The following is a 26695-nucleotide window of genomic DNA, read 5'->3' as shown; positions in this document are numbered from 1 at the left end:
TGCAAAGATCCTCAGGACAGCTGCACTGGAGGGCTGCAGATCTTTGTGAATATTCAGCTCGAGATGGGGTATTGACTCCCAGAGAATTTCCCAGGAGACAGTGTCTCTGGGAGCCCAAAACTGGCAGTTCATAGAATCATGGAACTGCAGAATGGTTTGGCTTAAAAGGGACCTTAAAGATCATCCAGTTCTAGCTCCCTGCCATGGGAAAGGACACCTTCCTTAGACCAGGTTGCTCAGAGCCCCATCCAGCCTCAATGCTCACCAACATTACCTGAACTGGCACAACAACATTATGTGATGGAAGGGAACAGGAGCTAAACATTTTTTCTTCAAATCTTCAAGACAAGACCAACTCTTCCCGCTCAGGAGGAAGAGGAGGCCGACAAAAGGCTGCAGCAGGCAGCAAGGCTCCTGGTCCTGGTTATTGGGAAGTGGATACTCCGTCTGATTTCTCCCCAGAAGAACTCAGCCACTTGAACCCAACCCACCTTTCCCACGGCAGGAAAAGGCCAGCCAGTGCTCCTGACGGATGGCTGTTCACTACGGCAGACCTCACATTCAACAGTTAACAGCCAGCATGTTTACAGGCAACATTTTTTTTGGCTGCTGTCCCTGGCATGTCAGTCCTGTTTAGCCAAACGAACTGGGAGGATTATAACAGACAGGGACACTGGTGCAAGTGACAGGCGCAGAGACAAGTGCTGCAAGAAGCTCATTTGCACATCGAGTTTCACAGCCCGGCTCTCCCTTCCTGCTCCATAAGCTCATCAGCTGCTGCTGCAGAGCCGCCAGTTTTCACAGGAATGATGGAGCTCACAAAACCTTCTTTTTATTTTTTCTTGCCTGCCTGCTTAGACAACAGATTCGAACATAACCCATTTTTTCTAATACTGAGAATAAGCCCCCTTTCATGTGGAAATGTGGGTTTAATGTAAATAGCTCGTGCTGCTCTGATTCTCTCTGAGGGCTGTTGGCAGTCCCCCTGTCGTCTTTCAAGTCACTTGGGAGTCACTGCTGCTGAGATGGGGACGGATCTCAGAGGGATGTGCAGTCTCTCCCGGGTGCTTCCTGCGCTATGTGACAGTTTTTATCTTGGCCGTATTTCAGAATATGCAGCAAACATCTGCAGCTGTGAAATTGTCTCCACCTGCCCCCAAAATAACGTGGTTAAAGGGGAGTAGAGAGTGAGCGTGACATGAGGGCTCTGGAGGGAGCCCTGCCATCCCAGCTCCATCTAAGCTTCGTGTCCCTTGCAAGTGTCCAAGGCCACCCCACAGAGCCTCATGTGTTTGTAGTTGTGTACCTCACCCCACACCAGGTCACAAAGGCCACAGGACTGCTCAGGGCTTTGTCTCCCCGTTCTCAGTACTCAGACACATCAGCTTTCCAAAGCAGCATAAAACCCAAGAATCATACAGTGTTGTGAAAAGTATTTATTAGAATTGTCAACATTAAATTTTCCTTACTATTTTCAGTTTGTTGTGGAAATTAAAACAAGAACCACGTTTTCCAGCTGCAGAAATGCTGCTTTTCAGCCAGTTTTAGTCTGCGGCTGTTTACAAGACAGTATAAGTTTTCACTGCCTAATAAAAACAATCATCTGTATTCCATGGCTGCAAGCAACAACACTGTGAGAGAGTGGAGTAAGTCGAGGAGGCTTTGGAGAAGAATATGAATTATCTCACCCGGAGAACAAAGCACAGACGGACCCTGAGCACTGAGGGAAATTGCACAACAACGTGCAGGCGAATCTCCAATCCTGCACAGTTTAACTGGGGGATTTTATACTTTTGAGAAAAAATGTATTTCTTGAATATCCCCATAGGTACAGTCTTGCCACTTTATTTCTGCAATTTAAATTGTTGCTTCTGTTTTTTAAGGCCAGGCTGAATGGACAAGCATTTAATCAGCCAAGTTGGATGGAGGAGCGCAGGTACCACTGAGACTCGTGGGACGACTCTGCAATGAGCAAGAACATTAAAGGCTGCTATAAAGAAACAAGCTCCTGTGCCCTCAGATGGACAGAATTATAAAAATCCCTACAGCATCCCCAAAGCACTGAATTAACTGGAAAAGGAGCTGTGTTTAATGTGATGGATGGAGCCCACGGGCCCCATCGCGGGGACGTGGCCGTCAGGGCACCAGTACCTGCCATCGCTGCCTGCAGCACCTCCCCAGGAACATCAGACAGGATAATTACGTACTTAAATCTGGGTGCTTTACTACACAGAAATTCATCTGCTACCCTCAGAGTCCTTGAAGTTAAAGAGGGATTTGAGTTACTGACATAATTTGTTCCCTGAGGGCTGTGAAAAGCAGAGAGAAGAACATCTGAATAATAACTCTCCGACCACGTCTTGAATGGGAGCGAGCGCTGCTCCAGAGTGAGACACAATGGGAAGCAAACGATTTCAAATGTTTATAAGCTACATAGTTCTCAGGCAGGATGGGGTTGAGTTTTTCCCCAGGCTGCAGCCAGGAGGGAGGTAAGTTCCCTTCAGAAACTGTAATTGCAGCCTTCTGATACTTGAAGGGAACTTATAGGAAAGATGAGGCAAGGCTATTTATCAAAGCATGTAGTGACAGGACAAGGAAGAATGGGTTTAAACTGATAGAGAGTAGGTTCAGATTAAGTGTTGGGAAGAAATTCTTGGCTGCGAGGGTGAGGAGGCCATGGCACAGGGTGCTCAGAGAAGGTGTGCCTGCCTCTGTATAATAAAATGGTCACGACACCTGCTCCTTTGCGAGGTCTTCATTAAAAGTCAGCTTTGGGTAGGGAACCCCATGGGCTGCACACACCGCTGGCTGATTCCACTGGACGATTGAAAGGAGAAGGGGTGCAGCTTTGTGCTTGGGCAGACCTGGACCTTCAATCCTCCATTAGAAAACAATTCTGCCTCTTAGTCAAGGGAGGTCATGGTGGTCAGGTGTTGTGGGTCACGGTGACGGGACAAAGCAGCTCCGGATGGTCCACTATTTTGCTGGCCTGGAAACACTATTTTCAATTCCAGATTTTATTTGGGCTCATTGTTTTAGGGATTTTGAACTCTGACAGTGTCCCATGAGCACTTGCGGGTGCATCTCATTTAAATGTGAACAGGGGAGGTGGGCGTGGATACCAAGCACAGGTACGGGAACCGGGAAGGGACAAACAACCAGGAGCATTATGGCTGGGCATGGATACAAGGTAGGTACCAGGAAAGGGAAAGGACAGTCAACTAGGAACATTTACAGTTTACAGAAACATAAAGCATTAACAAACAAACAGTTAACAAACAAGAACCTGGTGGAGCCAAACTTGCATCTAGGAACATTTACAGTTATCAATTATCAATTAATTATCCCCAACCCCGCCCCCAAACATTAAAGTCATTTATAACATCTGGATCCCTGGAAGTGTCCAAGGCTAAGTTGGATGGGACTTGAAGCAACCTGTGATAGTGGAAGGTGTCCCTGCCCATGGCAGGGGGTGGCACTGGGTGATCTTCAAGGTCTCTTCCAACCTACCCCATTCTGTGACCTGTGACAAGCTGCTTTGTGCTCACTTTGACAAAACTTCTGTTAAGGTGATGCTGTCTGTGGTCCGAGTTAGGGGCTGCTGTGCATGAGGGCCGTGGGCTCCCCACCCTTACTGGCTGGGATGAGGCCATTTGCCTGGAGCCCGGAGCCCTTTGCTCGGTGCCTGGGGCCCCTTGCCTGGAGGCCTTCGCTCGGTGCCCTTTGCCCGATACCCGGATCCCTTTGCCCGGTGCCCGGATCCCTTTGCCCGGATCCCTTTGCCGGGTGCCCGGATCCCTTTGCCCGGTGCCCTTTGCCCGATACCCGGATCCCTTTGCCCGGTGCCCGGATCCCTTTGCCCGGATCCCTTTGCCCGGTGCCCTTTGCCCGATACCCGGATCCCTTTGCCCGGTGCCCTTTGCCCGCTGCCCGGATTCCTTTGCCTGGATCCCTTTGCCCGGTGCCCGGCTCCCTTTGCCCGGTGCCCTTTGCCCGCTGCCCGGATCCCTTTGCCCGGATCCCTTTGCCCGGTGCCCGGCTCCCTTTGCCCGGTGCCCTTTGCCCGCTGCCCGGATTCCTTTGCCTGGATCCCTTTGCCCGGTGCCCGGATCCCTTTGCCCGGTGCCCAGAGCTCGGGGCTCCTTCACGGAGCTCCACAAGATGGCGAGCGCGGGTCCGCGCGCGGCCCAAGATGGCGGCGGGCGGCGCGACGAGGGGCCGGGGGCGCTCGGACACCCGCGGCCCCGCTCGCCCGGCCCGGCCACGGCACCGGCACCGGCACCGGGCCCGGCGCTCCGCCAAGGCAGCCCCGGCAGCCGACCCCGCACAGCCCGCGGGGGAAGCAGCTGGCACGGCGAGCCCGGTACGGGGGACGCGGCTGGGTGGGGTGGTGGTGTGGAGGGGAAAAGGCCGCGGAGCCAGGTGATCACAGAATGGGGGGGATCGCAGGTAATTATTAACAGCTAAAATCTGAGCATCACCATGTGGGATTTATCAGGAGAATTTAGGTAAATTTATTCCCGCTCCTCCCACGATGTTGTTTGTGCCAGTGCAGAAATACAGAGCAGATTTAGCTGCTCGCTCTAACAGGGTGATAACAGTCAGGCCTGGCACAGTAATTCCCATTAACATCATCCTTAAGAAAATAAGAACATGGTGATTGACCTCGTACGGTGCTAGTTTTTCTCTGAGCAAAGTGTTCTTCGCTTGCTGGTGATGGTCTGTACATTGTGGTTTATGTAAGCTGTCTGTTCCTCTTTTCCTCTCTTTACATGCACTTTCTACTAATTGCTTTTCTTAGAAGGTTTGGATCAAAATGCCACTTCTGTGATGGAGCCCTTCTGTTCCAACGCCAGCTTTGCAACTAAAGAGATAAGGTGATTTTATTTTGTTTCAAGTGAGCTTTAGGATCTTGTCTGTTTTTCTAACAGTGTTCATCACATGAAGGTGCCGAAGGACAGCCCGCAAAGAGGATGAAATGTGAAGAAAGCAGTGTAAAATCAGAGCTAGAGGGACTCACATGTGAAAGTGGAAACCTTGCTGCACTGGGGGAAACACCTAAAACATCTGATGGGGCTGGAGCTTCAGAAGATCCAGGAGACAGCACTATAATCCAACAGGAAAAAGATGAAAGCATTCCAGAGACTGATGAAGGGAAGCAGGAAAAGGAGCGTGGTGTTTCTCTGGAGCCACACGCAGTGAAATCCAGCGGTACTCCATTAAAAATGGGTGGATATCTGCACCACTATCAGGTGTTCAGTGAAGGGGAGAGCAGCTGCGGGAGCTTTGAGGAGGCCACCTCGGAGGACACGGATCACCCGCGGAGGCCAATGCTCGTGGAGCACAGCAGCTGCCTCTCGGATGAGGACAGCAACCAGCCCATGCCAGTGCACCGCTTCTTTGGAGATGTTGAGCTGGTGAGATGATGAGTCTGTTCCTTGCTTTAGACTCAGCCCTGGTCTGCTTAAAATTTGCCTCAAAACTCTTGGTGAATTTGACCAGTGTTGTTGGGCCCTGTACTCCACATAAACTGTCTCCATCAGAGATGGAATTACTTGCCCAGCTAAACTAATTTCTTATTTAGACTTTTTAGCCCAATTCCATGAGATAGGTATTTTTACGGAGACACAATATTGTTGGTAAAAGAAGTTTTTGCTGGTCTTTGGTTCTTAACAGAATCACAGAAGAGCTTGGGTTGGAGGAATCTTAGAAATCACTCAGTTCCAGCCCTGCTGCATTGGGATTGTTTGGAATGGAAACTGGTTTCTGTCTACCTCAGCTTTTGAACTGATCCAAGGGTCAGAGCTTTAAATTTGAATCCCTTTAACAAAGCATAATTTTGGGGCAAGTGATGTTGCCATCTTTTAGGTGTTTCTTGTGATATTTAGGGAGCAGTGAGGATTTGTTTAGGGAGCCCTTCACCCTCTGCTAATCTTCCTCACACCAGTGGAAGGAATATCAGCCCTGTGATCTGGTTTGGGCAGACTCCCCTTAAAGCCCCAAGCTTTAGCTTTGGATTTGTGCCACTTGCTCCCAAGCTGAGGGTTGGCTCCTGTGTCAGCTGAGGGAGGATGGGAGCTGGTGGAGGTAGGAGTTCTGCCATTTGCCTCCACAGATTTTCCTTGCTGATTTGATCTTCTCCCTGCAGCATCTCCCAGCAGTTGTGCTCCCGAGTGTGACGAGGAGCAGGCGAGAAGCCAGGAAACTCCATTTCATTGCAAAGGAAGATGATGATGAAGAGGAGGAGGAGGATGTTGTCTAACAACAAACTGTAAACAAATTAAACCCTTCTTCTTTTTCTTTGTGACCACATGGCAATGGCTGTGTCAGTAACATGAGGTGTCTGTTTGCCTTTTCTCAGGGAGAGAACTGGAAGAGTTCATTTTGCAGGAATTGGCAGATACAGTATTCCAGTGATTATCTGGGGCAAATAACTGAATTTTCAGTGATTTGGAAATAAAGTATAATTTAGCACTTTACCACCGATATTTAGGAAAAAAACCCAGGGAAAATAGAAGTTAGTTTTTTGGGGTTTTTTTTTGTAAATTTGAGGAGCCTCTATCTTGAGGAAGTCTTGAGGAAGCTCCTCTTTTTTTCAAAATAGTAAAAAAAGATGGTGGAGCAAGGTTCTTTCTCTTTTAATTCTGCAATGTCCGTGGCATCCAGGTAATAAAGGAGCCAGCTGACTCCCTGGTTCAAATAAGGTCAAGGCTCTCCCTTGTGTGGGCTGTTTACACCTAACCCAGGACCAATTAAACCTCTAAAATGCAGTGGTGCTGGCAAAATGAAATGCAGGATGTCAGAGTGGGTTCAGTGTGCTCATCTCTGGGAGTTCAGCATGTTTTCATTGCACGTCAGTTCCCCAAACACCCACCCCGTGGTGTTGCTTCCTCCTCCTTCCACCTGCTGCTCCAAGCGTTGTCCTTTGTTGATTTTCAACTGGTTTCCAGCAGGAATTTTGGATACAAATGCTTTGGTGGTGATACACAAGGAATACCATCCCTTGGATTTGATGGACAGAGGAAGATTGCTAAAGTTGTGTGGCAGCCCCCTCTGCATGCTAAAAAAAAAAAGTAAAAAGGAGCAACCTCAGCTGATCTCAGGAACTGTTAATTCACCCAGTATTTGTGGGAATATTTCTTTGAAAGTGTGATTATGCAATAAGCTTCTAGGTATTTATTGTTATAGCTCCTTCTATGTTTCTAAAAATAGAGAGAAAATGTTATCAGCAGATGGTTTAAATAAATATTAATTTCTACAGCTAGAGCCTGTTAAACATTCAAAAGTCGTAAGGCAAACAAATTGCATATGCATGGCATGGTAATGCATTCCCACTTCCACTCCAGCTGATGCATTGTTTCTGTCAAAGATATTTCTTGGCTCCTTTTCACCCTAATTCTGTAACACAGAAAAATCCAGATTTTTTAATTGCATATTCATAGTTCCAGCCCAGCTCTGTGTTGCAGCAGCTCCTCCCAGCATTCCTTCAGTGCTGTGTTTGCTGCTGGCTCTTTCTAGCAAGCACATTTTCACACACAGACATTCATTTCACTGTGCAAAATGCATTTTTAGTTTGGAGGACACGTGCCACACAGGTGACACTGGGTTTATCACTAGAATCCAGTGTCAAATAGTGCAGGAAGGGAAGCTGGAAGGGTGGATTGCATGCAGTGGAATTAGAAATCCTGTGTTTAAAATGCACCTCTTTGCCTTTCAGATTGCAGTGTTTGGGAGGGGACTGAGTTTGTTGTTTAAATTAAATGAATACTCTCTGTAGCAAAGCTTCCAAGACACAGTAATTTGGGGCTCAGGCAGAAATATCATTTCCACACAATTCCATGTGGACTAACTGATCCAGGACCAACAATATGAGAGAAAATAGAGCTTTTCCTAGTTATTTACAGAGCAGTGAGTAGCTGGTGCTCAATTCATAAAAACATTTTCCTTCACGCTCTATCACATCTGATTAATCTCTCATGCACCTCCATGTACTCACACACACACACAGATGCAAGGGCATTTTTTTTTATTTAAAAAGTTCACACGGTTTACACTGACAATTCCAAAAGTTCAGTTGTTATCAGCTGGTATAAAAAAAAAATTCAAGTAAAAAATGGAACTATTCCTGATTTGCTGCCTGAGGTAGGAAATGTTTTACCAAAGCAATATTCTCCAAGGCAGTGGGTGAACATTACTGTAAACATGATCATTATAGCTGTCCTTGCTGGTTGTGTGTCAAGCAAACTCAAGCTGAAGAGGGAGGAAGTGTTAGAAAGGAGAGGGCGATGGCAATCAAAGGTGGGAAAAGCAAAAATGTGGGAATATGCCATGGCCTTGCTCCTCTTTCTGGGACATGTATGTCTGAAGCAGTGGCAAAGGAGCAGGTGGGGATGAGGGCAGGAGTTTGGCACAAGTGAGGTGGCAGCTTTGCTGCTGAACCACCTTTGGCGTTCCTGAAATACACTGGTTGCTACCTGCAAAAGGCACAGAGTAAAACATGATCCTAAATCCTTTGTTTGGCTTAATCTCCAGAGAAATAGGAGTCTATGAGCCCCTGCAGGTTCGTTTGTAAGAAATGTTTTGTCCAAGTTTCATTTCTGTATACTGTGAGTTTTGGGCCAACGCTGGCCTGAGATGACAGGGTAGAATCAGTGTCAGCTCATTTTATACCGTTATCACACTTGAATTGAACTGAGGGAAGCTTGTAAGGAGTGGGAAGGCAGGAGAGGAGAATTAAATGGATATTGGAGTGTGCTTTGTGAGGCTCTGGTTGGGTTACCCAGCCAGTCTTGTGCCAGGGACTCTCAAATAGCTCTTATTTAAGAAATTGGAGCTATTTAAAAACAACAGACTGACATGATTGAAAAAAGCAGCAGGTCCCTTCCAGAGACAGCACTAGGAAATCTCATGGATTTGCTTCTTCTTTCTGTAAATTCTGGTTTTGTCACAGCTGAGGTTATGATTGGTTTTCTTATGGCAAGCAATATGTACAAGTTTTAAATTATCCAGGGTAAACAGCAGCTGATAGAAGTATTCCCAGTTCACTTCTCTCCCATCTCGTGTTTTGACAGCTTCTGCCAGTTCTGGGACAACAGCACGTTTCTTCTCAATTCTTAGGGACACAAAAGAGAAGACAATATTGCCATCAGGAGTTTTTTTCCAGAATAATCAAGCCTCCATCTTCCTTTCAGAGCCAGGCAGAACTGGAATTCTTTCTCCATAACTAGGCATATGAATTTTTCCCCCAAGGAAATTAGTTCAGCAAATCTTGTTTGCTTCACACCAACATTTGAAAAGAATCAGAGGGGGTTTTGCCAGAGAGGAGAATTCACATGGATAATGCAGTGAGGAAGGGTTTGCTTCCATACAAAGAAAATCTGCACAGATGCAAAGCAGCTAATGAGAGGAAGCATTTCATCTGTCTTCAGGGTTTTGTCCTCTTAACAGCTGCAGCATCCCAGCACCTTTTCTCACAACATATTCTCAGGAGAGCTGACTGCACACCAGGGGGAAGGGAATAAGGCTAAACCTTTCTGATGAAGGCCACGAAGCAGGTAGGCCTGGATTAACACTTTGTACATACATGTGGTCGAGATTCCAGGTGCTGAAGAGGATCCTGCTTTCCCTGTTGCTGTAGGGGTTGATGGAATGCTTACATGGGCAGTCATCTCTGTCAAAAGGTCCCTGTGAAAGATGTCACACTCGTCACCCCAGCGTGGTCCTGCCACATGCTAGTGAACCAGAAAGATCCTGCACCCCACATCCCCCCCAGCCTGACACTGCACCCAGGAAGCTGTTTCTTTCCTCTGATGTTGAGGGAGGAATTGGATCAAACTTAAAAAAGGGGAAGTTTAAGTCAGGTATACAAAATAAATTCTTCCCTATGAGGGTGGGAAGGCCCTGGCACAGGTTGCCCAGAGAAGCTGTGGCTGTCCCATCCCTAGAAGTGTCCAAGGCTATGTTGGATGGGCTGGGAGCAAACTGGGCTAGTGGAAGGTGTCCCTGCCCATGGCAGGGGTGGAATGAGATGATCCTGAAGTCCCTTCCAACCCAAACCATTAGGTGATTCTTCAGGAAGGCTGCGGGTACCTGACAGGAGAACCACCCCTCTGCGGTGCACAGGCGTGCTGCCTCCTCCTCCTCCCTTCTGTCAAAGTAGCACCCGTTGTACTTCACAGATTTCAGTTTATCTGCCATCAGGTCGATTATCCCTCTGTAGGCATCTCGTGCTGCAGGATGAACGTTTGAAATAAAACCACTAACCTAGAGGGGAGAAACCCAGCAATCATTCCTCCGTTCTTGTGGCAGCCTGAGGCTCTTTTCTACAATCACAATGTTACACCGTAGAAGTACTTTATATTCCTGCAGCCACAGAATTACTGTTACAGCCTGACATAAGTTATTCAACAGAAATTTTACCTCTCTCATGTAGCCCCGCATTCTGCTCTCACAGCTGTGCCTCATGTAGCTGGATTTGTTCTTGAACCGAGACTCCAGCCCTGGAGGGAACGAGATTATTTTGTACCTCAGCACAGCTCCTGTCCAGCTGGGAGTTCATCCTGGCTTGCCACTAACTCAGGTTGCACAGGTTTTTTAATTAACCTTTTTTTTAAAAAAATTTACCTGCTCTTAAGCACTTAAAAGAATGCTGTAGAACATCTGCTGAGAGAGCAGTAGCTGGAATTGTTACATGTTTCTTGTTACTGCGTATATGTGGCACACCAAGAGATTGTGAAAGATAAACAGAATATTTGTGGAAGAAATGCTGTAATTGCTTGGGAATGGAAAGGGAAACTTGCAGAGTGTAAAGAAAATATAAAGCATGGTTAGCTGGCAGAGATGTGTGAGTTATCCATATACTATTAGCAAATCATTAAAACATCATAAATGCAGATTTATATTAACAGGGGGAAGTGTATTCTAGAGCTATCTTAATAAAGCAATAGGGAACACCATTTTTAAAAAACATTATCTGATAATAAACGTGCATATACTTTAAAGAAACCTAAAGACACATACTAATGGAAGGTATAACTAAACCCCTGACCAAGTACCCAATCCCATCAGCCAGAAGAGCTCCCAAACTTTGCTTTAAGAGCAACAAAACTGACATAAATGACTTTTCAGAACAGAGCAAGACTTGGGAGTCCAATAGCAGCTTCCTACGGCAACAAACACACCTTCAAACCATTTCTTGTCGTCTTCCTTGTCCTCGGCCAGGATGTTTTCGCTCAGGTTGTGGATGAGATCCGCCAGCAGCTTCTGCCTGTGGGGAGCCCGCTCGTCCGTCAGCAGCCTCCGCGCAGCCTCCACCACAGCGCCCTGCTGGCTGCAGAACGCGGCCAGGAGCCGCTCGATGTCGCCGGCACCTGGGGCAGGTGAGGCGGCACCGGCTGAGCCCCCGGGGCCGGCGCTGCCCCCGCGCCCCCCGCCCGGCCCCGCACTCACAGCCCCGCCAGCTCTCTCCGGGGCCCAGCAGCACCAGCTCCGTCTGCGGCGGCAGCGCTCGGAAGAAGCTCTCGGTCAGCTCCGTGCCGTCCTCGTAGAGGCAGAGGCGGCTGCCTGCCAAGGGAAGCTGCACCACGGGCGGGTGAGGAGCGGGCGGGACCCCGGCTCCGGGCGGTCCCCGGCTCCAGGCGGTCCCCGGCTCCGGGCGGGACCCCGGCTCCGGGCGGTCCCCGGCTCCGCGCAGCCCCGACCGCAGCGGCTCCGGCTCTGTACGCGTCGCACCGGGCAGCCCCGGCACGGAGTCCGGCACCCGGTAGTCCCGTTACCGCCCAGCCTCAGCAGATCCGCCCCGCATCGGTAAGCAGCATCCCAGCCCGGTATCGTCCCGTCGCTCTAGCACCCGGCAGCCCCCCGCCCATGCCGCACCATCCACAGCCCGGCATTGTCCGCTCCGGTCCGCACCTGCAGCAGCCGGCAGCCTTTCCTCAGCAACCCACGCAGGCTCCCGGCCGCCACCCCGAACTTCTGCGGGCCGCCGCAGCCGCGCAGGCGGAAGGGCCGCAGCGACTCCGCCATGGCCGGGCCGGGCCACTCCGCTCCCCGCCCGGTGCCGGTGCCAGGCTCGCTGTCGGGGCCGGGGCCGCCCCGCGCAGGCGCCCCGGGGCCGGCGGGGCGGTCGCGCCTGCGCGGCGGGGCCGCGTTGCCATGAGAGCGGCGATGGGGCCGCGCTGAGCCAGGTGGGGCCCGGCCCGGCCCGGCCCGGCGCTTTCCCCCGCGCTCCGCTCTCCCTCCGCTCCAGGCACCCCCCGAGCTCCCGCCAGGCCCCCGCCGGCTTTGTCCGCCGCCCGTCCTGGCTGAGCCCCCGGGACGGTGCGGCCGTGACCCTTCCGGGCCTGCGGCTCCTGCGGGGTTGGGACCGGCGCGGGGAGGGAGGGCCGGGGCCGGTGTTGGTGCTATAACAGCGGCACGGCCCGGGGTGGGCAGCGGTGGGCCCGGTGCTTGTGTCCCCTGCAGTAGCTGCGGTGGGTGCGTGGCTTACCCAAAGAGACTAAACTGACCTTCTGCTTTGCTTTTTGTTCTTCCGACTCCAACACACATGGTGCAGGTACAGGTTGCTCCTGTATGTATTTGGAACTCTTAGTTTGGATTAGCAGGTTTAATTGATTGGCAGACTGCTCTGCAAGTGATCTAAATCCTCGTTTTGCTCAGCACTGATCAAACCCGCACCAAAAGAACATTTATGGTGCTAGTATTAATTAAAGGGAATATATATTTGCACTCACCATCTACTAACTCGACAGATCACAGGATGCAATTCTTTGACTGTAGTGGCTCAGTGGGTTTTTGTCATCCTTCCAGGGATGAGTTTAAGTTGGAAGGCGGTGGCTGTGACCTGTTCAGCTCCCCAGGATGCCACACAAGATCGGTTTCACGGTGGTCAGTTCGTCGGGACACGAGGATGGGTTCAGTGCTCGGGAGCTGATGGTTCATGCGCCGACAGTGAACGGGTGGCGATCGCCCAGGTACTGTGAGGGGATGGTCTTGGAGCACTGAATTTCTGAAGCACCACGTTTTAAACGAGGGGCAGATGTACCGTGCATGGTCAGAGCAGTTTACAGTATCCCAAACCAAACTGATAAAGCAAAAGTTACTTTAATCCCATGGAACCCTCATCCTGGGGGGAAAAAAAGCACCTTGATTAACACCCAAAGGCACCGCATTGTATTTAAATAAAGTCCTAGAAAATGAAAATGGGAACTGTTTTTGTTCTTGGCAGTCTTGGAGTTTGCAACTGCTTTGTTAGTATGAAAAATTCATTTGACTCAGCACATCTTCTAAACATGCGTGGGGCACCTGAACATATGCATTCAGTAAAGGGAAGGGAAAAGTGTTTCCACTGTACTCTTGGGATTCTTACAATATTTATAATATTGGCTTACAATTAATAACTTGAAAGTTCCATAATTAAATGTTGCTCAAGTTGGAAGTGAAGTCTGCTTTGAAATGGTGATTGAATTCAGAAACTCTGTCACTTTCAGGCTCTGTCAGTACCCCCAAGAAATCATCCTGCAGTTGGTGGAGAGGTGTCGGATCCGAAAGCTGCAGCTGCTCGCTCACCAGTACATGATTGCAAGCAAAATTGAGTTCTACATCAGTGAAAGTCTGCCTGAATACTTTGCTCCATATCAGTCAGAGAGGTTTCAGAGACTTGGGTGAGACACAAAGTTCTGGATCAGTTTATTGTCTTAATCAGAAAAGCTTCAGGGGAAAATAATACTTTGGGTTGTGTGTGATATGGACATGCTGTGTGAGCAGCTGAGAGATCCTGGACTTGTGTAGATCCATGACAAAGCTGGAGATGCAGGTGAATTGCCTTGCCAGGTGACAGCACACATTGTTTCAGTTATGAGGCATTTATAAACCTGAGGGTCAGAAATCCACCTGTGTGTTTGGGTGTATCCTCTGTTCATGTGTTATGTTTTCCTTTCCAGTTATGTCCCTCTCTCAGACAACGAGAAGACTGATTTCAGAGCTCGAGAGTTGAAATCTGTGTACATGGATGCAGTTGGCCAGTACCTGAAGCTGATTTTCCATAAAAATTATGCCAATAAATACAACTTGTATGGGCAGGTGAGTTAGAAGTCTTTACCTGGTAACCTAGGTGACACTTTCATAGTAAAGAGCAGGCACAGAAATCTACTCCCTTGATTTGTAGAAGCAAAAAATGTATGTTGAAAGCTCCTGTGTTTTAGTTTGTTTTGAAGCACAAAACGCAAATAACAGGTTAGAAGTGGGTTGGGATCAGGTGGATGCACCTCATCCAGAACAAACGAGTCAAGGGCACATTGTCACTCTTGTTTGTGCTGAGGTTTAGCCCACACAGCAGGGTCTGTGTTGAGGACAAGGAGCTCCCTCTGAGAATGGCTTTGGGGTCACAAAGCCACTCTAAGTGTTTTGAATCTGTTGTGGCATGAAGTGAAGATGTTTTACGGCCACCATGGTATTGACACACAAACACCTGCCTCAGTTCTGCTGGGACCACAGTGGGGTTGTAGATTTGGTGATACATTTTCCATGCAGCAGGAGGCACATTTAGGACTCAGTGCTTCTCTCTGCTTCCATATCTCACTCCTGACTGCAGGCCCTGTTTTTTTTCCAAGAAAAGAGCAATGAGCTTACACATTTCCATTTTCTGTGAATTTCTGCAGGTTGCCTTGGTGGCTGTGAACATTATTGGGGAACCAGCAGACTATGGCATTGACAGCATGAGCAGTGTAAGTCCAAAGCATCACTGTCCTTTCATTGATGCTCCATTTCTTCAAGTGCAGTTTCCTGGTGTAATGGGAGGAACCTTTCTTATGTCAACTCTTTGCCTTAGCGGAGCTGTGTTGCATTAATTTATTTTTAATGTTCTCTTGAAGCAAGAAAGCTGAGCCTAATATGGGAATAAAAAAATTAAAATATAATTAGTTGGAACATTTTAATTTTCAGCATCTCCAGGTTCTCTTGCTTCAATGTGCCCCAAAATACAAGTTCTCTATGTTGCAGAGCTGATGTTGGTTGGCTGTGGCAAGTCAGAATTCTGTCTTGAACACACACCTGATGTTGGTGAATGTGCATTAAGATTTTTTTTTTCCATGCTTCCAAAGCCTTCCAGAGATAAACTGATAGATCACTACTTGGGAATCAAATTGGATGACCCTGCCTTAGATGGAACTTACCTTGGGTAAGGATGTTCTTTGCATATACCCTGGCTAAACCTCTGCTTGGTGTAAAGTAGTTGTTGATCTCTGTGTTTTGTTAATTCCTTGCTATTGAAAAGAGAGTAAATCACTTATTGTGGTTTACTTTATTCATTTTATGCCTTCAGGAAACGTGACTCCATTTCACCTCTGGACGATTTGGCCTTTGACATGTACCAGGACCCAGAAGTGGCTCAGATAATCCGGAGGCTGGATGAGAAGAAGCGGGAAGCCGTGCGTCTCGAGTGCTACGACCATGCCAAGAAGCTCAAACAGGCCATTGCAGACTTGCAGAAGGTGCTGTTGGAAGATCTTTGACACCTAAGTGGAGCAGAATTCCAGTGGCCCATCAGGGCCTTGCTGTTTGTGTGGAATTGTAATGATTTTCAATATATTTCCCAAGAGAATAATTTTAAAATCAGATAGCTTGATTAATTGGCTGGAAGCAATGAAGCAAGTAGAGTAGGGTGATTCCAAGAAATGCTCAGTATAGTGACTCCAATAAATGTTCAGTAAGATGATTCCCAGGTGTTTGTACCAATCCTAGGTGGGCGAGCGACTCGGCCGGTACGAGGTGGAGAAGCGTTACGCGGTGGAGAAGGAGGATTATGACCTTGCCAAGAAAAAGAAGGAGCAGATGGATGAGTACAGGCTGAAAGTGTACCAGCAGCTGGAGCTGCATGACCTCCTGGATGCACAGCTGCTGGTGGGTGCTGTTGGTCCAAACTCAGGAGGGTGTTCTAAAAAGAAATACCAGAGCAACCAAACTTCATTCACGGGTTAATGGAAATTTTGAGATTTACTGAAGTGTTTCAGTTTTCTGTTTGGATTGTGGATTTCTCCACGCTTAGACTCTCAATGTGGTGTTTTATGAACATGCTTAATTCTCCATAAATCCCATTAGACTGTTGAGGTCACAAGAAAATGGCATTAGAATCCTAAATGTTTTGCATAATTTCAAGACTACCTGATGCAGATGAATAAGGTACTTTCTCATATTTTGGAGGGGTAGAGGAGGCTTAGGGTGGTATCAAGGCCGTACAGAATCCATGTGATTTTTTTATATACATACAGTTATGTAATGTTCTCAGAACAGGAAATTTTATAATCTCTCCACACATGCACCCACACAGAATTATTTTCTGACTCTTTCACAAAGCTGCATCCAGTGGGAATGATGACACACCTGTGAGCCAGGTTCAATGTTTACTTGAAATCCCCAGAAGCCCTTTGACAGCGTTGTAGCTGTACTGACTGATTTTAGCACTTTTTTAGCCTTGCAGTAAAAATCTTCTTCCCTTTCTCAGATCCAAAAGCCACCTGAGTTGCCTTTGAGATCTGTGAGTGGCACTGAGAGCTCCCAGAGCTCCCCTCCTGAGCTCCCAGACCCACTCCAAGGAGAGTCCCGCAGGGCAGAGCCTGTGCTGGAAGAGCAAATGGTGGATCCTGCTTCTTCTGAGCCTCTTGTTTCCTACCAGTCCCCTCTTTCTCCTCGGACTCAGCCCACAACCTCCAAGGAAGCATTTTCCAAGGAAAATGTAAGTAGTGTTCCCTCTGTTGCTGTCAGAGCAAACAATTTGATGTCCAGCCTTCCAAATAATGTGGTTATTCTCATGGTTAACTGGAGAGGTGATGCTGCTTTGATGTGACAACATTGCACTGAGGTGAATCCAATTAGTGATAAAACCTCTTCACATCCGAGTCATTTCCAGAACAAAAAATTTTATCTTTTCTAGGTTAAATTTTTACCTTATGATGAGAGACCTCTCCCAGCCTGCAAGCAGGTGGATGAAGCTGTTGCCTACCTTGAGCCAGAGGTGACTGAAGAGGACATGGGTGATACTCCAAGGACTGGCAATACTGGGGAGCCTGAACCACTCACGGAGAAGGCACTGAGGGAAGCCAGCCCTATTGTGGAAGTTTTTGGAGAGACTTTGGTAAAAACCAGTAAAACCAACTGAAAACCCAGTAAAACAAACCCATGTGTTACTGTGCTTTGTGTTGAGAGGATTTTTATGTGTTCAGAGCTGCTATTTTGGAATCTGAGCTTAAAATTTGACCTTGGCTCTATGGATGCCTGTTTTCAGTATTTCTACAAATCTGTAGCTTTGATGATCAATTACTTGATGTGCTGATAAACAGACAGGATCCAGCAGACTGCTTTAGGGTATGGACCCAGAACATCCATAACTGCCAGTGTCTTTTACAGGGAGAGAAACCCTCACTGTGCCTGGAAGGGTTCCATGAACCTGACCTGTTAATCCCATTGCACTCACCACATCTCAAAATGTGTGCTTTTAATAAAGCCAGGTTCCTGTTGGGAACACCTGGGGATTTCACGCTTCAGTTCATATGTTCTTTTGAGACTGGTTCTCTATATAAATGTTAAATATGTATTGAAATATCTGTAGGGACCTTTTAAGAGATAGATTTGTTCTATGCTCAGGTTTCAGGGGCATATTCCAGATCCTGGTCGTGTCGAGAAGATGCTTTACTGACTGTGTACAAGAAGCTGATGGAAGTGTCAGTGGACACTCCAAAGGAGGATTTAAGGAACATGCTGAGGGCTGCTGTGTTCCTTGTGAAGAGGGCCATCAAAGACACTGTGTCTTCAGTAAGTTGGGATAGGTTTGATGCTCCAGCAAAGAACTGGCAGCCAGAATTGCAGAACCATGGGGTTAGGATACTTTGAACAAATAGTTTATAAATCTACTGTTGAATAAATCCAAAATCAGAACAAAGCCCCTCAAAACTCCCAAAACAACTGGGCAATGTCTGGCATTGAACAGATGGAGAAAACTGCCCTGGGCTGAGCCATGAGGTGATGCAGTAAATGTGCAGTGAGGTTGATCCTTTGTCTTTGTCTTAAGCTGAAATACAGTAATGAAGTAACTTCTAATTTCCAGCTCAAGGGACTTAGCTTGAGCTTGAAGGACACTTGGGCATCAAATAAACTTTTAATAAGAAGAAAAGAAGAAAACCATGGTACTCTATATGAAACAATTTCTGAAGCCTTTCATCTATGACCTAGCAACAGGTTTTCTGGAAGACAGTTGTCTGAAGTAGCTTCCATTAAGGGTTTTACTGTACTTCAGATTAAGAACAGATCTTACTGTGTTGTCTGAAAACAGGGGTCTCTGTGTTATTTTTGCTCAGTGTTTCCTTTTTCTTTTTTACTTAGGTTTTTCAGGCTTCCCTGAAACTCCTAAAAATGGTCATTACCCAATATATACCAAAACACAAACTAGGGAAGCTAGAAACTTCTCATTGTGTGGAAAAAACCCTGCCAGATTTGCTTTCTAAAACAGGAGACTCTTCATCCCGTGTTCGTCTTCTGGCTTCAACCTTCATCCAGGTGGGTGTTTCCCTTCAAATTAAGGAGTTTATAGGTGAGAAACACCTGATCAGGGTGGACTGTGAGACTGGGGTTGGCTGCTGTGAAGTGTTACAGCAATTTATCACAGAATAGCTGGGGTTGGAATGACTCTCTGGAGATCATCCAGTCCAACCCCCCTGCCAAATCAGGGTCACCTGGAGCAGTCTGGGGGTACCTGCTGCTGCTGCAGATGTGACTCTTGTGTTCTTTACTGCAGGTGACCTACAGAGATGAGAAAACTCTGCTTTGCAGGGACAGGTAATTGTCCTTATCCAGCATCTTTGTGCTCACTGACTGTGTGTATTTCTAGGAAGTGGCACTATGCCCTGAAGTAAAGCCTCTCCAGATTATTCCAGTCCACCTGGTTAAAACATTAAAACCCAACTCCCCAACACACCTGGCAATGAGTCACGTGGAATTGGTGGAATCTCTCTTGGGAGCCATGGGGACTGAAAATTCTGGGTTTACCATCAACAACGTCATGAAGGTAAGAGGTCAGGGTTACAGCACATGCAGGATTTTCTGATGGTTTTCTGAGGGCATGCCTGGCTTTTTTGGAGTGCTTGAGAATTCCTGAAGAGGTGTATTCCCCTGATCAACAGTGCTGGTAATTTTAGATCAGGTTAAACGGGGCTTGGAGCAGCCTGGTCTAGTAGGAAGTGTCTCTGCCCATGGTATGGGGTGGAATGAGGTGAGCTTTAAGATCCCTTTCAACCCAAACGATTCTGGGATTCTATGAAGCAAGATGTTAATATCGGAAAAAAAAGAACCAATGGGTTAAAAAGTGTTTGCAAAAACCTGTCTTGCAGGAAGATTTCTCCTGCTGCAGGAGAGTCTTGGACTAATAAACCAATCCTTAAAAGTGTGAGAAAAGAGAGGCATAACTGTTGGATCCTGGAAACCTGATTTTTTTTTTTTTTTAGCTTTCTGTGCTTTCTGGCACTTACCCCCTGGAGACCACTGCTTTTGACCTGAGGCCTTGGAGAAGGCTTCCAAACTTAAGTGATTGAATTAAAGTCATGGACGTGTAGTTAAATAAAAGTGTGTGATTGCACATAGTGAAGGGTTTTAAATTTGAGGTTTTATGGTATAGTAACAGGTATTGGACAAGATGGAGGATTTTGGATGTTGTCTCCTTTTGGTGTTCTTCCTCCTTCTTCATGATTTCAGGCAACAGTTTCTGGTTGGACAGTTAGTGCTGCACTAAGAGTCATGGGAGTTTGGCTGTTGAATCAAAAGTATAAATAATACAGGAGTTAATTCTCTATTGGACTTTTTAGCTTTAAGAGACCTTGTAGCTAGCTGGATTCACCTCCATTTTGCATGCTTCTAGCTGGCAGCTAGGAGTGTTGCTGAACTCTCTGTACTTTAGAAAATATTTAATAAACAGCCAAGCCTGAACACGAGAAAATTCATCTCCGTGGTTTTTAAATCCTGGCTCTAAGTGAAAACAGAAGAAACTTCAGACAAGCCACTAATGAAGCAGTGCAAAACACCACCCTGTTACACATAACTTTTTATGATTATTTGCAGTTTGCCATGGGAGCTCTGGAGCACAGGGCCCATGAAGTGCGGGAGGTGGTGCTGAGGATCATCTTTGCCATGTACAGGGAGCACAGGGCGGCCGTGCTGGAATTTCTCCCTCCCGACGACGCCGGCGCCCGCAAGACCGTGCGCTACAAAACCCTCTTTGAGGGGTTTGCCAAAATCGATGGGAAATCTTCTGAGACTGAGCTGAGGGTATGTAATGAGAGGCAGAGCACACAGAGCCACTTCAGCCATGGCTTTTGGCTGATGGTGTCCTGATTTCATGGCTGGATTGGGCACTGCACAGGTAGCAGAGTGTCTTCAGGTCTGTGGTTAATGTTCCTTTGTGTGGAAAGCTGAGTGTATTCCCTATACTCACTCTTGGAATAAAGCCAACAAGGAATAGTGAGATGGACAAGCAGTTTGGAAAATACACAAGTGTTTTTTTTCTGCTGTCAGTCCTTGGGAACAGTAAGCCCAAAGGCTGTGCTGTGTGTTCCTTTCAGGTAGTGCAGAGGAATGTGGGGAGATGTCACTGTATCACACCCATCACTTTACCAAGCAGAACGTGTCCTGCATCAACCATGAGTTCTGTGCTGATGTGTTTTGCAATCTCTTGTGTATGAGGGATGGTTCCAAAGCTTTTGGAGTTGACAATATTTATTTCCTGCCAGGCACAGAGAAAAGCAGCAACAGAAGCAGAGAAACAGACACAGGAAGAAATGAAAGTTCTAAAACACCACTCAGCAGCTCAAAAGTTAGAATTACAAGCAGAAGTTGAAGCTGGAGAGGTGAGCATGTTTCAGTTTAAGGTTGTTTTAATCCTTTGCTGCTTGGATATCATGGACTTAGATAATGAATGTTGATTGGTGGTGTTTCATTAAAAAGAGTGAGAAACTCCAGACTCCTGGGTGACTTTTCTCCTCAGCAGTCCAGCTTAAAATCTAGGGTGTTGTTTCTCCTAACATAGTGTAAAATTTGGATTGTTTATTATAACAATATAATTATACTTTTATAATATGAAATAATACCTTAATACGAGAGATTTGCTATAGGACCAGAAGCACAAACGTTGTAATGCATTGGCTCTGCTTCTAAATTTTAAATTCCAGAAAGAAATCGGAATATAGTGTGTTCCCTTTCTCTCTGGAAGGCAAATTTCTGAGTTAAATTTCCTTGTTCGATAGGAGAAAGAATCTGATTTTGAGAAGACAAAGAATCAAGGTAAGTAGTTTCAAATAACAGTTAAGAAATGTAGATGAATTAAAATGTGATCTTGGTTTAATAGTTCTCTCCTTGCAGGTTACCAGGTATATGAAAGCCCCCAGTCTACAGCAGCAAAAATTCAGGAGGAACTTTCCTCTGTTGCAAATTACCTGGATAAGTAAGTGACATGAGCCTCTAATCACCTTAAGCCCTTGGTGTCACCTGTGAGCTCCTAACAGTAATAATGTTTTTCCAGTAGATCAAAGCTAATACTTTCAGCAGTAAAACAGTAAAGACTAAAATCTCTTCTAATAGATTTGGAATTATCGCCAGGCAATCCTAGGTGCTTTTTGTTTTTTTAAGTTCTTGGATAGTGTGACTTTGTACTTTTTTTTTTTTTTTTTTTGAGTTTTTACTTGTGTGATAAGAAATAGCCACAGTTTAATGTTCAGCTGCTGGTGTGAAATAAGGGAAAAATATGGTGTGGCTTTGCTGGGTGTTGTAGGGGGAGGGCATAGAAGAAGCACTTGGAAATCCTGGAGCCAGGAAAGCCAGTTTTGGTGAGCTGCTCTCAGAACTTCCATGCAATTAATCATTCTATAAGAAAAAATGCTCTGTAGTTGTATTTACCCTAAATTACAACCCAGTACCTGCCCCATCCTAAGCTCAGCTCTACACAGAGAAAATAAACTCTTTGAGATATTGGCTGCTTTTGAGAACAGCTTGGAAGAGAAGGAACAGGGCTCATCCATTTCTCTCTGTCACTGATGTTTGTATTTTTTTCCCAGCTTGTGTATTTTTTGTGGTGAAAGGAGTGAGTCCTTCACAGAGGAAGGGTTGGATCTGCACTACTGGAAGCACTGCCCCATGTTAACCCGATGTGAGCACTGCAAACAGGTCAGAATGATCTTCCCAGAGCTACTAAGACATGGACTGTTGTTATTCTGGTTTAGAGGCACTGCAAGATATTTAACACTTGGGCAGGTGAATTCTGAATACACCCATGTAATTTGGGCAGTGCTTTTTGAAAAGAGCAGCTTTAGAAGATGAGTTAATAAGTGGACTGAAATTGAATTTTCCCTTTGTCATTATGGAAGGTGAGGCTAAACTGATGTTTTTGTTTAATCCCATCCCTATTTGCTCAGCACAAACCTTACTGTGTTGCAGATGCTGGAGATTGCCAGCCTGACAGAGCACCTGCTGACTGACTGTGACAAAAGGGACAGCTTTGGGAAGTGCCCACGCTGCAGAGAGGCCGTGCCCAGGGATGAGCTGCCCAGGCACATAAAGAGCAAGATTTGCAATCGTGAGTAGCTCCAGACAGGAAGGTGGAACATCAGAGGTTCACACTTTGAAACACCAAGTCAGGCTGCTTGTGTTTCAGACTTAGGGATCTAAGTAAATCCTCAGGAGGGAAAAGATTTGGGATAAACGCCTGAGTTTTCCAGTGCTTGGCCTCTGTGAATGTGTGTGGGGAGGGTGAGTGAAAAGACTGGAAAATCTCTTCCATATCCCTGTAGATGAAGCACTATCCCAGAACAGAAAGGACATGGACCTGTTGGAATAAATTCAGAGGAGGCACCACAGATCAGAGGAATGGGTCACCTCTGCTATGGGGAAAGGCTGTGAGAATTGGGATTGCCTGGAGAAGAAAAGGCTTTGGGGTGACCTAATTGTGGTTTTCCAGTAGGGACTGAAGGGGGTACAAGAAAGGTGGAGAGACAGGACAGGGGGGAACTGGATTATCTTTAAGGTTCCTTCCAATCCAGTGATTCTGGATTCTGAGATTCCTTTTAATCTTGTTAAACACAGGACTTCTTTGGGAGCAGTTTGTGATAACGGGGCAGGAGCTAGGTTAGACATGGGGTAGTTATATGCTACTTGCTATGCAAATTCTCTTCTTATGTCTGAAATTAGCCTCTTTGCAATTCTTACATTATTTTTCAAACTATTTCAGCTGCCAAACCAGAAAATGTGGCAAATCACTGCCCTTTGTGCCATGAGAACTTTCCCCCTGGAGAAGAGGTGAGGCCACCCTTCACACTGGCAGATGTTGTTACAGGTTGTTTTAATGTGATTGACCTTTCAAGACATATTAAAATAATGGGAATATTAATTCCTATTTCATAGCAAGGAGCTCATACTTTGAAAAAGCAGGTTAAAATGCTGTTGAAATAAAGTCTGTACACAATTACCATTTAGCCCATGTGACGTTGGCTGATTTTGCTGGAGTTGTAATATCACTTCTTTGTGATTGACTTCAGGCCTGGAGATCTCACCTGATGGACAAAGATGGATGTAAAATGAACCAGCGGAGAACACCCCCCATGAGCAGAACCATTGTGCTGCAGCCTGGTAAGACATTAATTAATGATAATAACGTTTATGCTTTTTACTGTCTTGCCTTTGCTTAAGGAAAGTGTTTCATCCCCAAGAGCTGGGTCTGTGCAACTCGTGGTTGGCATTTGGGTGAGCTAAGTGATAGGTCTTGTGCTGGAGCAGTGTGCTTGGGGGGGAGCAAATTCCCAAAATCATGCAGTAGCAGTCATGTTAAAAGGAGGACTTGAGCTCAGCTGGTGGGGAAAACTGGCAAATATGTTAATTTGATCAGTTCAGGGTTTGTTTCTGCAGAACAGGATGACCATGAATACAACAATCAGCTGAACAGTGTTCTGGAAAGCTCCTGAATGCTGACACAGGGAATCAGGGCCTGAGCTAGCTTTTAGTGTCCAATCAAAGGTTGCTTATCTGATCCTAATTACAGGGTGAACTGAACAGTGAGTGCTGTGCACTGCTTTTCCTTTCCAGTCCAGACTCAGGAACCTGACTTATCATTGTGCATCTTTTTCACCATCAAAGAGACATTGATGATATCAAGTGATGTTTTTTTCAGCGGTTCCCTTTATGGGAAATCCTTTTATTTCCAGAACACAGAAGTTAAACAAACTGCCTGCAGCACCAGAACTTTTGGCCAGTAACATCCAAACCTTTCCTCCTTCTGACTCTTTGGAGTTTTTTAGTCAGCTGTATGTTCAGTCACCTGCTCTGAGCTGTGCTTTGCTCGTATGTGCATGTCACAATTCCAGATTCATGTCACAATTCCAGATTCCTGGAAAGAGCTGTGGAGTTGCCCATTCCAGCTGACTTAAGTGAATCATAGGGGTTAAACTCAGCACTTTCTGATGTTAGACTGGATCCACAGTCCTGTCTGTCTGTCCTCAGCTTTGCTGTTTGTACTGGCTAATGAGATCCCAGTCAGTTGGTAGTTTGTTGTTGCTTAGAATTTGGAAACAGAAACAAATCCTGCCTGGATAAGCTCTGATTCCAGAGCTATTTCCTAGGGATAGGAAAGGAGCCCTGACTGTTCAGTCTGGCAACTGCTGGTGTGGAACATGCTGAGGCTTAATGCCTGCCAGCTTCTGGTTGCTTCAGTCATTGCGACTTAACAGATCTTGAGAATCAAAACTATGGGTTGAATTCACTCGTGGGACTAGATGTATATCTTGCAATAATAATCTTTATTTTTCTCTTTGCAGCCAAAGTAGGTGGCCACTATTTAAGGAAACCAGGTCCTTCAGGAACAAAGCTTCAACCTCCTTCAGTAGGAAGCAAGATCAGAACCCGAGTGGGCCCAAATAAAAGCACTGGCAAAACATACTCAAAGCGATGACAGGACAAGTATTTCTTCCTTTGTCTGAATAACTGGGCACATGGCTGTTGAGAGCTATATAAAAATTGTGGGCCACTCCTGTCACCTTTTGCATGGGCTGATTTTAGCCTTGAGCAGTGCCTGGTGTGATCCCCACGGCCTTGCTGTCACTACAGCACCGGGCTTTGCTCCTAGGAATGCCCGTGTAGGAAATACCAAATCTTTTGGGACAAAAACATTATTGTGACAAATAACTGTGCTCTCCTTTCCTTCTCTCATGTAAATCCCATGTCTGTAATTTAATAGGTTCAAGCATATTAATTATGTCAGGGGAGAGAAGTCTCTTCCCTGGGGCCCCTGAGATGCTTGAGCAGCAGGAGCCACACGTGAGGGAAGCCTGGCCTTATGTGTGTGTCAGCTTTAGGGTTCTAAAGGCAGCAGAGCTGTACCCAAAGCACTGCTCAATCCCAGGAATTAGCACCAAATGGAAAAGCCAGAGGGCTGGTTGGATATTTTCCTGAGTTGTGCCACTGTGCAGGAGGTGACAGGACATTGTGGCCTCTCTCACTGTGCACCAAGTGCCTTATGAGCCCACTTGGCAGGAGGGTTAAACTAAACCCTCCAAGTCTGTATTCCCAAGAAATGGCCCCTTACAGAAACGAAAAAATAATCTTGGTTGGGCCCTGAAGAGCTTGAATTAGTAAATTTAGACCTTTTTGCCTGCTTTAGTGCACTTTCAGCTCAAATACTGAGCTTCTCTAGTTAGATACTGATTTAAAAAAAACATCCACAGCCTGAAGCACATGCCTTTAACAGCTTCAGAGAGACAAAGTCTAGAAAGACCCAAGGCATGAAGCTTTGTACCAAAGCAGCAATTCTCACATGTCTACCTGTAACATTCCACCTGTTGCTTTCCAATGTGGAATTGGTGCCATGGGCACAGGAATGAGTGATCATGATAATATGAGGGGAATTTTGGGGGTTTTTGCTCCCATGGAGTGACTTTGTGGTGTTGTTTTGTATATACAGAGCTGATTTTGTACTACAGTTTTTCTAGTTTGCCTGCAGCCTGCCTACCAGCTTATGCATTTTCCAGGTAGATCAGTGTGCTTGGATTTCAAAAATCCTTGCATAAATTGTTTCTCTAGCTTTTCCAAATACATATCTCAATAATTACACACACATTAGGAACATATATATAGGTATTTATATTTTCCCTTTAGTGACATGGGTTCCTATTTGAGAGCCTGATTCTGTATGCTGAATAAATAATAAATAAAATAACCATTGATCTTGCTCAGAGGTGTAAGGATGAAAACTACTCTGTGGTACAATAAGGAAATAACTTAGCAGTGATAAAATGGCAGTTTTTTTAGAATGTGAACGGGCCCTTTTGGAGTACAGTAGTACCACCAGTGTCATGTTTAAAGGTGGATTTACTGCAGTTGCTCCTTAATTAACAACCTGTCCATGCCTGCAAGAGTTGATCTCATCCCAAAAGACCTCTTGGTGTTCCACTACCCCAGGAGAGCAATTTATACTGATTGCATGTTCCTAAGTGCTGGATGAACAAATCAGATATTGAAATCTGGAGAGATTTTATCAAGAAAAGGAGTCACTTGTGTTAAATGTCAGTTATTTTTATTGCACATATTTAATAAATTACTTTAGCCAGTCTGGCGGGTACGTCTGCATTTTCCTCCCGCTACAGTGGAAATACAGGGTGGGGTGAGGCTCTGGTTCCTG

The 26695-nt window shown here is 46.2% G+C and overlaps 3 protein-coding genes across 3 annotated transcripts; 2 read left to right on the top strand and 1 right to left on the bottom strand.

Moving 5' to 3' along the window:
* The first annotated feature begins 4186 nt into the window (after positions 1–4186).
* Positions 4187–7260, top strand: C25H1orf174 (chromosome 25 C1orf174 homolog). The gene is made up of 3 exons (XM_014883942.2): positions 4187–4363; positions 4932–5417; positions 6149–7260. Exons 1-3 carry the CDS (start codon positions 4193–4195, stop codon positions 6260–6262), a joined length of 771 nt encoding a protein of 256 aa, XP_014739428.2. The 5' UTR covers positions 4187–4192; the 3' UTR covers positions 6263–7260.
* Positions 7261–8009: 749 nt separating this feature from the next.
* Positions 8010–12070, bottom strand: DFFB (DNA fragmentation factor subunit beta). The gene is made up of 7 exons (XM_014883947.2): positions 11911–12070; positions 11449–11575; positions 11181–11369; positions 10420–10499; positions 10090–10263; positions 9584–9684; positions 8010–9112 (listed from the first exon to the last, which is right to left on the bottom strand). The coding sequence occupies exons 1-7, from the start codon at positions 12022–12024 to the stop codon at positions 8896–8898; spliced, it is 1002 nt and encodes a 333-aa protein (XP_014739433.2). The 5' UTR covers positions 12025–12070; the 3' UTR covers positions 8010–8895.
* A 66-nt stretch (positions 12071–12136) lies between these two features.
* CEP104 (centrosomal protein 104) lies at positions 12137–26626 on the top strand. Its single transcript, XM_014883907.2, has 22 exons — positions 12137–12185; positions 12808–12971; positions 13488–13661; positions 13941–14079; positions 14658–14723; positions 15099–15175; positions 15320–15488; positions 15739–15897; positions 16499–16729; positions 16928–17128; positions 17638–17805; positions 18373–18546; positions 18878–19054; positions 20101–20307; positions 20769–20885; positions 21282–21318; positions 21397–21478; positions 22089–22197; positions 22468–22606; positions 23258–23325; positions 23565–23655; positions 24837–26626. The coding sequence occupies exons 2-22, from the start codon at positions 12859–12861 to the stop codon at positions 24968–24970; spliced, it is 2832 nt and encodes a 943-aa protein (XP_014739393.2). The 5' UTR covers positions 12137–12185; positions 12808–12858; the 3' UTR covers positions 24971–26626.
* The last annotated feature ends 69 nt before the right edge of the window (positions 26627–26695 follow it).

This window comes from Sturnus vulgaris, chromosome 25 (genome assembly GCF_052056855.1).
Source record: "Sturnus vulgaris isolate bStuVul1 chromosome 25, bStuVul1.hap1, whole genome shotgun sequence".
NCBI lineage: Eukaryota > Metazoa > Chordata > Aves > Passeriformes > Sturnidae > Sturnus > Sturnus vulgaris.
The sequence above is the reverse complement of the archived record's forward strand: the minus strand, read 5'-3'. Positions and strand labels throughout refer to the sequence as shown.